This window comes from Polypterus senegalus, chromosome 10, assembly GCF_016835505.1.
Source record: "Polypterus senegalus isolate Bchr_013 chromosome 10, ASM1683550v1, whole genome shotgun sequence".
NCBI lineage: Eukaryota > Metazoa > Chordata > Cladistia > Polypteriformes > Polypteridae > Polypterus > Polypterus senegalus.
In genome coordinates, this window is record NC_053163.1 from 108,035,397 (window position 1) to 108,046,856 (window position 11,460).

The 11,460-nt window shown below is 33.1% G+C and overlaps 1 protein-coding gene across 1 annotated transcript in view; it reads right to left on the reverse strand.

Moving 5' to 3' along the window:
• thoc2 (THO complex 2) overlaps nt 1-8,029 on the reverse strand; it is a 133,891-nt gene extending 125,862 nt beyond the window's left edge. Inside the window, exon 1 of the mRNA XM_039766308.1 lies at nt 7,924-8,029. Coding sequence (XP_039622242.1) covers nt 7,924-7,988 — 65 coding nt within the window. The 5' untranslated portion in view covers nt 7,989-8,029. The remainder of the gene's footprint in view (nt 1-7,923) is intronic.
• Between the last annotated feature and the right edge of the window lie 3,431 nt (nt 8,030-11,460).

The window sequence follows — 11,460 nt, forward strand, 5'->3', positions numbered from 1 at the left end:
ATCTCGAACTTTCTGGATTGAAAATACGCGACTATAAAAGCAGCAGTGCCACTCGTCAGTCATTAGATCTATGCCTTACAAATGTTTAATTTTAATTTTATTTTATTTATAATGCATTCGTTGTGATTATATACTTGCAAATTTAAATTTGAAATAAAAATGTAAAAAATTAATTTTGATGTCTTGTTCATTTATTTGACACCCCTTTGTACAGCTTTAGCGCCCATCCCTCCCGGGCACACCCCACAGTTTGACAACAGCAGTATTAATACTTGTGTGCACATTAAAATGTTTTTTTGTACAATTTTCATGACAGTGGAATAGCTTATTCTTAACCAGTCTACTGCAGTGATTGCAGTGGAACATGTAGTTAACATCCACTCATGCATGGGGGAAAAAATACCATTGAATACTGTGAAACCGGTATAATTTTGAAAAATATTGTGATATAGAATTTTGGCCATACCGCCCAGCACTACAGCAAAGCATGACAAGCTTATGACAGTTGTTTTAATAATTAAAAAAATGAATTAAAAAAAAACACACACACCCCACACACATACATAGATACACACACAACCACAACAACAACTACAACCTTCAAATTAAATGACACCTTCATACAAACTGGATTGTCAGCAGAAATAAAGTGATGTAATCAAAGAAAAAAGTGATTACTGCATACAAAATAGCATGCAATTGCTCACAGACGTTAATCAAAATGTAAAAAAGATGTGTAGAACCAGATACTTCTCAGCAATGGATGCCAGTTGAGTGTTCTGAACTAGAACAGGCAAATAATGAGTAACAGACACCACTAAACTCAGTTTCCCTTTTATCACCTTTAACAATTATAGGAAAAAAATGCAATACAGATGAGCAGAATATTCTGATTGCTAAATGTCTTTATATATTTACATTATTGCTATTTTTATTTTAACATTAAGGTTTATGAATCACACACTTCTGATTAGAAGATACATATGAAGACACAACCCTTCAAAAAAAAAAAAACAGGCTTCTTATTGGACACTAAGTGCCGATATCAAAGAGAACAAAGCCAAGGATACTTCATACTGACTGTAATGCACATAATAAATACATCACAAAATTAAGCAAAGAATCTAATGGTTAGACATGCAAATAAGATGTCCTTGTCATGTTATATATAATATGCTAGCTATACTGATGTACATTTATACTACGATAATCAATATATTAATGAACATTTTGTTGTTTGTTACACACCTCCGGTACCAAAAAGCCACCACATATTAAATACTAAAAGTATTTATTAAGGGGTTGAGGTGGGGAACACACATTTTCTAGGTTAAGCAAGTTAGGCAGAATTATTACTTTTCACTTATTACATAAGTAACAAAAGGCTGCTAAATACTCGATAAAGATGACATGAGTTTCCTGCTTCTGACCAGTGAATAGCCTGAAACATTAAACTTTCAAGATTACTTTTACTTTTTGGAGAATTATTTGATTAATCTATTGTTACAGATAAATACAAATCAAAAAGGTCGAAAAAATAACTTCTAAATAATCCAGGCAGAAAACTACAAAGTAGCACCTTTATGCTGCATGATACTGGGATACTGATCTACAATCACAGAAATGCAAATTTAATAAATAAACACATTAATATTTGTCATCACACATGGTGTGGAAATAAATGTACATAAGGAAACAATTTACACTATCAACACAATAATGAACAAATACAGTTGTACTCTGCAGAAATGCACTTTGAAATACTTTATATTGTTACTAAAACTATAAAAAGGTATCTGGCACATCATTTTTCCTAAAAGAAAACCTATTCAAATAAATTTGTTTTTAAGATCTCAAGATTTTTAAAAAACTCAAATTTGAGTGAAAATCTGTGAAAACAAATAATGTACTGAAAATTAAAACAAAGTTATTATAGACCATAGTAGGAAAATTGCTACAATAAACATCTCCCATTACAATAATGTAACAAATTACTTTACAGTGCACAATAACCTTTGTTCATTTTACCTTTGTTATATAAAACTACTAAAATAATAAATAAAGAAAAAAATGTGCCCTTCAAACATTCCACAGGGAAAGACATGCTGTTGGTATCGTCACCATGACAGCATCATTAAGCAGAATGTGGATATCTCTGAACTCAAATGCAAGATTCCCCAAAAGAAAAAAAAATAGTACACTGAGGAAATAGAATGCACAGGAAAAATGGTCCTTAATAACAGGATTTCTTAAATTAATGTAGAGCACTCTGTAAAGCAATAGACAATCCCTTTATAAAATACATTTTCAGATGAATGTTATATGTACTGAAATGGAATGCCACATATCTAATTACAATCTCTAATCTAATGTGCAAGAATACTTTATTAGTAATTGTTGTATTACCACAGATTCAAAATGATGACTTAAAACACAGTGTCTGTAAAAATAATATAATAAAACTAAATATAGAATCAATATAGAATCTTAAAGTTTAGATCAACCTCTTATTTGCTCATATTAGATTTCAAATGTAAAAAATATCAGGGTAGAAGACCAACTACTGTAAAAACAGAACCTGGTTAGAACTAAAACCTGCAGCCACAACCTGCGCATTGCATTCGAAATCTAAAGTTAACACTTTAATGTTACAGTGTCCTTCGTCAAGCCTGTTAAATTCAGTTGTTTTTTTTTTTTTTTTTTTAAGATAAAACATCAGGCCCCTATAAAAATGACAATTCCTATAAAAGAACAGTTCTGCAGTAACACGAGCAAAGACATCCATTTTGTTTAAAAGAAGATCAAAAGTATTCTGTGCAAAAGTTAAAGAATGCCACAGAAAATAAAAACAACACCACTGACTGTACCAGATAAATTCTGTTAAGGCAGAGGAATAACCCACGAACAGTCCAGGCAAGTGCTAGTAATTATTAATTTAACAATAAAGTGTTTGTCTTTAACAGAATAAAGGGATAAAAAATACAAGAGAAAAAATTCTGAACATAGTAATAAATTGTATTTATAAAAGCATAATCCAATTCACTCCACATGTTGGTCACATGACTGAGAATATAAAATCACTTCTGTTACCACAGAAAAAACAGTACTCAGCTATCATAAAGCCACAGTAGCACTCAGATCCAAGCATGAAGAACATCTACTTAATTTTGAAAATGTCACTGACAGATTGTCATTACTTAAAAGTAATGTTTTGTTTTTCTTTCACTGCTTCTGTGTTTGACTTGAACCTTGACTACACTCACTACAGCGTGGACATGTCGCAACTGAAATCAAATATTACTTCTAGATTTACATAGCAATTATTGTACAGAATATAATGAAATTCATACTTGCTTGTGCTAATCAGCATCCAACAAGTCTTTACTTTCTAGCATTGTGATTAGTGAGTATACTATGTCAGCTGAAGCAGCATATTTATGTCCTCTTTCGAAGCTGATTTTCTGAAGTGCTGTCCTAATGTCCTGCTGTTTTTTTTATAAATAAAAACAAAATACACAACTGTACATTCATTGGATGTCAAATAAAAATTTATGCAATCTGTACTAAAAATATTCCTAAGTGATATCCTTTCAGTATAATGATTGAATATACTCATTACTTCTATCTTACATGGTGAATACTGGAAAGTTGCACAAATATATTTGCAACATACTGAATAGACTAGTCTATTTTTGAGTGGATGACATGGAGTCCCCAGGTGATGTTAACTTGGATGACTTTGTTTATTTAGTAATGGAAGATCATGGACATTTATCTGCAGATGGGAGAGATGATGATAGCACAGCTTTTCTTTTTTCAGTGTCACTGTGCTATTGCAAATAATTAGTAATACAGCTCATTAGCAGAAGGAATATTAACATTCCATCAATTATCAAAATATATCCCTAGTTCGGGGCCCAATAGGCTAAACATAAGAAGTGTTGCTCCTTTCATTTAAATTAATGACAACTGAAGAGATTGTGCACCGCAAACCTTTACATAAATTTGAAATATAATCATAATTAACAAATCATTTTTTAAAATTCCTGAAAAAGTATTATATTTATGCATGTGAAGACCAGTAAGAAAAGTGTTTTATTTAAAACTGCATAACAATAGTTGAGGTTACTCTGAATAAAGAGTTATAAGAATATAAGGAAATGTATATATTTCAAATGATTATTTGATAATAAAAACACGCAGTTACTGGAAAAAAGTTAAGTCATGCTCATTTTTATTTTGTAAACAAACAGCATTCAAGGAAAACAAAAAATGGAACCTGAAATTAATACTTCCCTGTTGATGCAACAGTAAATGTCCTACAATTCACCGATACCCCTTACATATATAAAATGGCCTAGTAAAATGTATTCACAGTTTGGCATACATGTATTTGTTTTTAAATGCTTCTCACTAAGAGCACTTAGACTTTAGTATTGGTATACCAACTAAGATGTTTAAATCCCACAAAGACATCAGCAAATGAGTTATTTCTTTATTTTATCTATCTCCATTTCAAAAAGGATTGATGACTTCTGAAGTACATTAAGAAAGGCTGTGTACATTCCACATATTTATATGTGCATGCATGCAGCATGACCATTTTTTTTCTTATTGCTGTTTTATTTAATAGCGTTTTATTTTCATTTTTGTTATGTATGTACACAATTTTAACCATATATGCAGAGGTCAAAGCTGGACCAATTAAGTAGGATTTTAAAAAGAATTAACTTACTGTATTTATATTATTTTACCCAAATATTGTACAGATGTTTGCATTTCTTTACTCTGTGAATTAAGTAACTTGCGCAGACGCATACATTGCCTCAGTGATAACCCTGTGTTGTATTATTCAATGCATCAGCTACAAGCCAAGACTTAACTGTGTATCAAATTATAAAGTACGTAAACATCTTTACTATATAATTTTTTGACAGAAGACAATTTAAGACCATTTAAGTTGATCACTAGTAACTCACTGTCATGCATTTTACTCATAAGATTGAATTTTACCTCAGGTAAATCTATGTAAAATATATCCATTAATTTACTTTTAAATGTGATACTGACTTTTTCCTTTATCATTTTTAAACATTGGACATGTGTAAATGCCTACATGGCCAATAATTCTTCATCTACCATGTCTGAGATTCAACTGTATCAAAAGTTTTAGAACATCTCAGTTTTTCCAGCTTTTCACGGAGTTTAAATCAGTTGAAATGCAATGAATGACCTAAAGTGGTGAAATACTAAGCATTAAACTGCCAGAGGCTTAAATTTAAAGTTTAAGTTAGCAAAAATTGAAAAATGAAAGTATCAGAATATTACAAATGTTCCCTGAAGATCCAACTAACAGGTTACAACCTACAGATGTCCTGCAGCAATTAAAGTAAATTGACCAATGCAAGTTAAAGCAAACAGTTTGCACAGGCATTCCAACTTCTGTGAATTACTTAAAATCCCTCTGTCTGTCTTAAAGCAGAATAGGAACACACTGGGTTACCACACCCTCTGAAGTATTACTTGGACAATATTCCAGTGATAATGGCGAGAAAACAGCAACTAAATTTAATGACACAGAGCATTATTAGCCTTAGAAGTGTAGGTCTTTCATTTACAGAAAAAACAAAAAAAAAAAAAAATCATGCAAGTTGGTGACCCTCAGATACTTGTTTTCTGACTGGGTTGTGACATTGGGTTTGCCAGATCTCTTCCTTATCAGAGTTCCTTCCAGTTTCCAATTGCCTAAACTAATAATGCACTGTCTCACTTCATTTATTAATTTCATAGCAGTACTTCAGTCTGTTCGAACTCAGCTTTAAGACAGACAAAGGGTTTATAACTAATCCACACAAAGTAGGCTGCCTTTGCGAATTGTTTGTTTCAACTTGCAAGGCTAAATTTACTTTAATTGTTGCAAAACGTCTGTGAGTTGTAACCTATTGCTTCCTGAAGAAGGCCCATTTGTATATTTATGCAATTTCATTAATTTTGTTTTTGCTAACCTATACTTTAAATAGAAATCTATGGCAGGTTACTGTTTACCTTTTCACCATTTTAGGCCATTCATTTCATTTGATTAAAAATGAAGAAAATCTAGGAAAGCTGAGATGTTTAAAACATTTGACTGGAAGTGTTTATGTGCACATTCACTACAGGAGTAGGGCCTAATCTGTCCTTTTATTGCAGTGTGACCCAGTCTATCATTACTTTAAACTTCAATGTCAAATTTAATGGTCTGACAAATCAAAATTATAAATAATTCCAGCAAATTACCAAAAATATGGCTGAAGCTATTAGGGTCAAAATAAATGATTTAAGTGTGTGTCAGAGGGCAATGTTGAAAAAACTGTGAATCATTTCAACTGATGACTGACACCCATTACATGCAGAACTTAACTTGAGTAAATAAGGTAAGACTGCCACTTTCAAAACCTAAACAAACAACCTTTTAATAAGGAATTGCAGAGATAACTAAAAAAAATAATTGAAGTTCGGGGGTTTTCATTTGTGTCACGTAAACCACTTGGGGTAAAACATATACCAAAGAATCACTTTTTTAAAATTATGTTACTATTTTAGAATTTGTATGTCAGCCTCACTTGTCAAAAGTTTTATCTCATTCCTGTCACTGGTTACAACAGAGAAAACAAATTTCATGTTTTCTTTAGCTAACATGACTAAATAAAAAACTACAATCTAAAATTAAACTGAAGGCAATAATAGTTTCAAAACAGGTGAAAACTATCTGTACCGAAATATTCTGGGACGACAACGATCTTAAATGAAAAAAAAACTTAAAGCAAAGGTGTGACACGTTCGACTGACCAGTGCGAGACATGTACGTTTAAGTGTTGCTATGTCCGTGAACACGATGGCGCCGAGTTTAGTATTGTAGTCTTACACGCTCGGGAGTCTCGAGTTGGACTCTTGATCTCATCCCCTGTATACTGAACTCACATTCTAGGAGTACCCGTGGATTTGTCTGGGTATTCTCAAACAACAATTTACCTTTTAGATTTATCGGAGAATTAAACTGTGTATGCGACCTTAACGTAGAAAAGACGATAACACAAAATGGATGGATAATGCAACAACACATGGAGGCCAGTTCAGATTTGATAGTGGTGAAAAAACTCTAAAGCAAGCATTGCAAAGGTTCAGTTTACATTTATTTAATTGGACGACGCCTTTATTCAAAGGGCTTGCAACATCTGAGGTACAATTGGTTAAACTTATTTTCTTTTTCCAATTGAAGCGATATACTCAGGGTCACACAGTGTCAGTGGCGGGATTTAAGCCCACAACCTCGGGGTTTAAGTCCAAAGCCTTAACCACTGCGCCACACTACATGCCAATTTAACTAAGGGACTTTGCATTCAATGCATTTTTATGCACTGAAAAAAGAAAACCATTCTTTAAACATTGCATAAATAAAAAATACAGTGAACGTACATGTCATCTGCAGATAAAGACAAGCAGGCTACAGCTAATAGTTCAGACAATAATAAATCCAATGAGTTTGATCCTTAGTGTGCAGAACACGCAGATAATTGATTTTTTTTTTTTTTTTTTAATCGACCAGAAAACGAAATGTGGGTAATCAAGAAAGTGTAGCTCTTATCAAAGTATAAAATAAGTACGTAAACACGACCAAAGGCACGTCCACGTCAAGGAAGGTCCTGTGTAGGTTCTATCTGGATACGCTCATTAAATGCGGGGCTGCTCAAGCTTGACTCCCGCGGCCGATTGTCCGCCCTCGGCCCTCGCCGTCACCTCCCGGAGCTTTGACGCCGCAAAAAAACGATAAATAATAAAGTACATGGATTGGCTGCACATCAAAAGTAAAACTAACCAATTTAATCAAATCTCACTACCCTAAACAGATCCACGAGTCTAATGATCCGACAGATTCCAACTTACAATTCACTGCGCCCCGATTTTTCCCAGTTTCTCATCCAATCAGCAGGGAACACCAACGCCGCCATCTTTCCCACTCTCTTTGCACATTAGCCCGGATGTTTAGCACAAAGCGCCGGGTCAAAGGGTTTGCACTGTTGCTTGTCGGGAAGTTCTGGGCGGAGTCGGTCTCTAGGGGACATTGACGTCATTGACATCGATGGACCGTCCTGTATTTCGAATCATTTTATATTTATTTGACTTTTGAAAGGTGACGGTTTGATTGATCTTGTTGATTCTTAAAAGTGTTTGATACGCTGGATAATACATTTATATTTAAATATTAAGGCATGCTCTCTATTTCAAAGTATTGTTTGGACACTTCATAAGGGTAGTACTTTTAAGATCAGAAGGAATATCTCAAGGTTTATAACAAGCAGTAGTATTTCTCCCTTTTTAATTTATTAAGTGCTCCCTTCATAATAATACCTTAATAAATGTTATGTATATTTGGGTAGAGAAATTAGTTAACTTGTAGAGGATACAACTGTATTCTTCAAATATAAAGGCGAGGGTGTTAAAGTACTGCAGTTTAACGTTTAAGGGTGCTTGTGCAAAGGTGTTTTACAATGTATTAGATCTATTCTTAAATATGAAAAAAAAGTTACATTTTACTTTGAATATTTTGATATTTAAAGAATATGTAATATCCTAGGAAGTTAAACTAAATATTCAGTAGTGATCAAAATTAGAGAACAATATATCAACACTTGCTTTTTCTGAAATATTGTTAAACTTCATTGCTCAAAATTTGAAAGAATATTAACTGTGGGTATATCACTGTTCTACTAGCATGTTTTACAAAATAATCAAGGTACTTCAACAAAAACTTTTGTTCTGTGGAAAACAGTGATCAAAATTAGAGAAAAGTACCCATAGTAGTAGGAAAGAACATTACAACTGACCTTTTTGGAGGCTTAGAGCTTTCAGTAATTAGCAGGAAGTCTAGAGGTCTTGCTTTGAATTTCTTCAGCACATCTGCACCCTCAGCATATTACTAGTTTCACACACTGCTCTGGTTTGATCTCAGTCCACTCTTCTTTCAGCCTTTTCTACAATTCGGAAACTGTAGTGGGTGTCTTAGCCATAACTTTGTCACCAAGGATTTTGCAGAGATTCTTGATTGGGTTTATATCTGGACAGGCCATTTCATTATGTCAATGTTGTTAGTGTCAAGGAACTGCTTTACCGGTTTGCAGTGCAATAGGGGCCATTGTCTTGCATGAGAATTGCGGGTTGATTGGCAGATACTCACGGGAAGGAACTGCATGTTGCTGAATGAGGTTCTGATAAACATTTGCCGTCACCCTGCCATGTAGCTTTATAAGAGCTGCCACAGAAAACATTCCGCAAACCATGAAGCTTCCTCCTCCAAGTTTAAATGACTTTTTTTATGCACTTTGCATTCAGTCTTTCCCTAGTTTGACTCCAAATGTTTCCCATGGGACCTAAATAAATTACATTTGCTCTCATCTCTAAAGTGAACTCTGGACCAGTTCTTCTCTGTCCACACAACATACTCCCCGGCAAAGGTTAATCTAAGCTTTTGTTTCTTTCTGCTGATGAAAAGCTTGGTCATTGAAGAGTGGGCTTTCAAGTCTTAAATGGTGAGTCACCATATGCTGAGATAGATCCTTTCCCTGTTTAGTGCTGAACTGGAGAGTAGTTCCAGCTGCAGTGTTAAACTAATTCCCCATTGAGAGGCCATAAATTATCCTCTCCTCTCGTGCATTTGTCTTAAATGAACGACCAGCATTTTCAGGGGAACTTCAATGAATCAGTGTTTTTGTAAAGTTGTAGTATTCTAGAAATCGCAGACTTGGAACGGCCAATTTTTTCTTTTCTTCGTTCTTGCAATGGCTGTCACAGGGTTTCAGTCACCTTAGAGCAGCTCACCATCTTGCAAAGTAATTAGGTGTATTACAAGATAAATGGGGTTTGTCAGATAATTAAGGAAATTAGCACCAGCTGCCAGATTAACACCAATAAGTAGGAGGTATCTGAGAGTGTTCTCTAATTTTGATCACAGTTCTTCAAATTTCTCATTTAAGTTTTTTATAGTATCCTTCAGAATGTATGTAAATTTGAAATATGCTTAAAAACTGCCCTTCTATTCCAGTTAGGACAACTTCAAATAAGTGTAAGCAGTAAATTTGTTATTTACGAAGTTGTAAATTGTTGTCTAATTTTGATCACGACTGTATTTGCAAAAATCAAGAAGAAGATGTAATCTGATTTTAATGCCAGTTTTAGGGGAAAAGTTCAATTGATGATTAATTGGAGATTTTTCTTTTATTATTACAATATTAGAAAACAGTTATTATTAATCATAAAAGTCAAAGTGGCATGAATGTCTTGAATTTTCACACTGCAACCAGGAGTTTTAAAATTAATTAGATAAAAAAATATACATTGTATAAATATCTGGAATTTAATATCCAAATTGGTCTTTGAACATAGATGATTTAAATGTTATGTCAATAATTTTGACATCAAAATTACAATCATAAGGTCATCATAATTACTACTCTCCTAGAACTTAGTTTATAAACACAAATTCTACCACATATATGCTACATCAACCTTATTAAAAGGATAAGCGTCTGTGTGTCCATCCGTTTGCTGTATCTCTCTCATTCCAAAAGATGGCGCATCACAAACATTAACACTACTTGTATGAATCCTATACTAAATGGCATGTAACGGAAACGTGCATTACATGGTGCACTGCAAATGTTAACACTGAGGTCTACATTAATTACTTAGATATCAACTCATTTTAGATGGGTAGCACAGCTGGCCTGGAATAATAAAGGTATTAAATATAAAAATAAAGCTTGGTTTCTGAAACCCTGGCATGTTAACATTACTCTGTTAGTATTATAATTATTGAATAAGAGTGGTAGAATATACTCCTACTCAAATGTTTTGGGGAATTTTCATATCTTTGTTACTTAACATTAATTTGCTTTTATCTTTGGTATAATTTTGGATAACATGACAACTGTAATAGATGGTAACTTAAATTTGTTTCTTTCTGACATTTCTGCATTACTTTCCATTTACTGTAAGGGGTGAACAGCATTAAGATACAAGAAAGAAAATGTAACAACACATTATCATCAGCCTGTCATTTAGAGACTTAAAAAAAACAAAATTCTATATTTAAAGACTGTATTTCTCTTAATTATATACCTGTCTTATGTAAGTGTGCATTATTTCTTTTTCGAAAACTATTTCTGCATTACTTTTCTTATTTAATTTAAATTTGTTTTTCTTTGCCTAAAATTACCTCTTTGACGTCTTGTAAAGCACTACAAAGCACTGTGCTATAGGAATAAATGATTCTGATGATGAGAAATTTATGTCACTCCAGTTATGTTTCTTTATGTATTTACTTTTGGAATGAAAAATGTACAATTTAAACTGAAAATAACTCAGACCATAACAATTCACAAACAAAGCGAAAGAAATTATTTTCAAACTCATACATAAAATTAA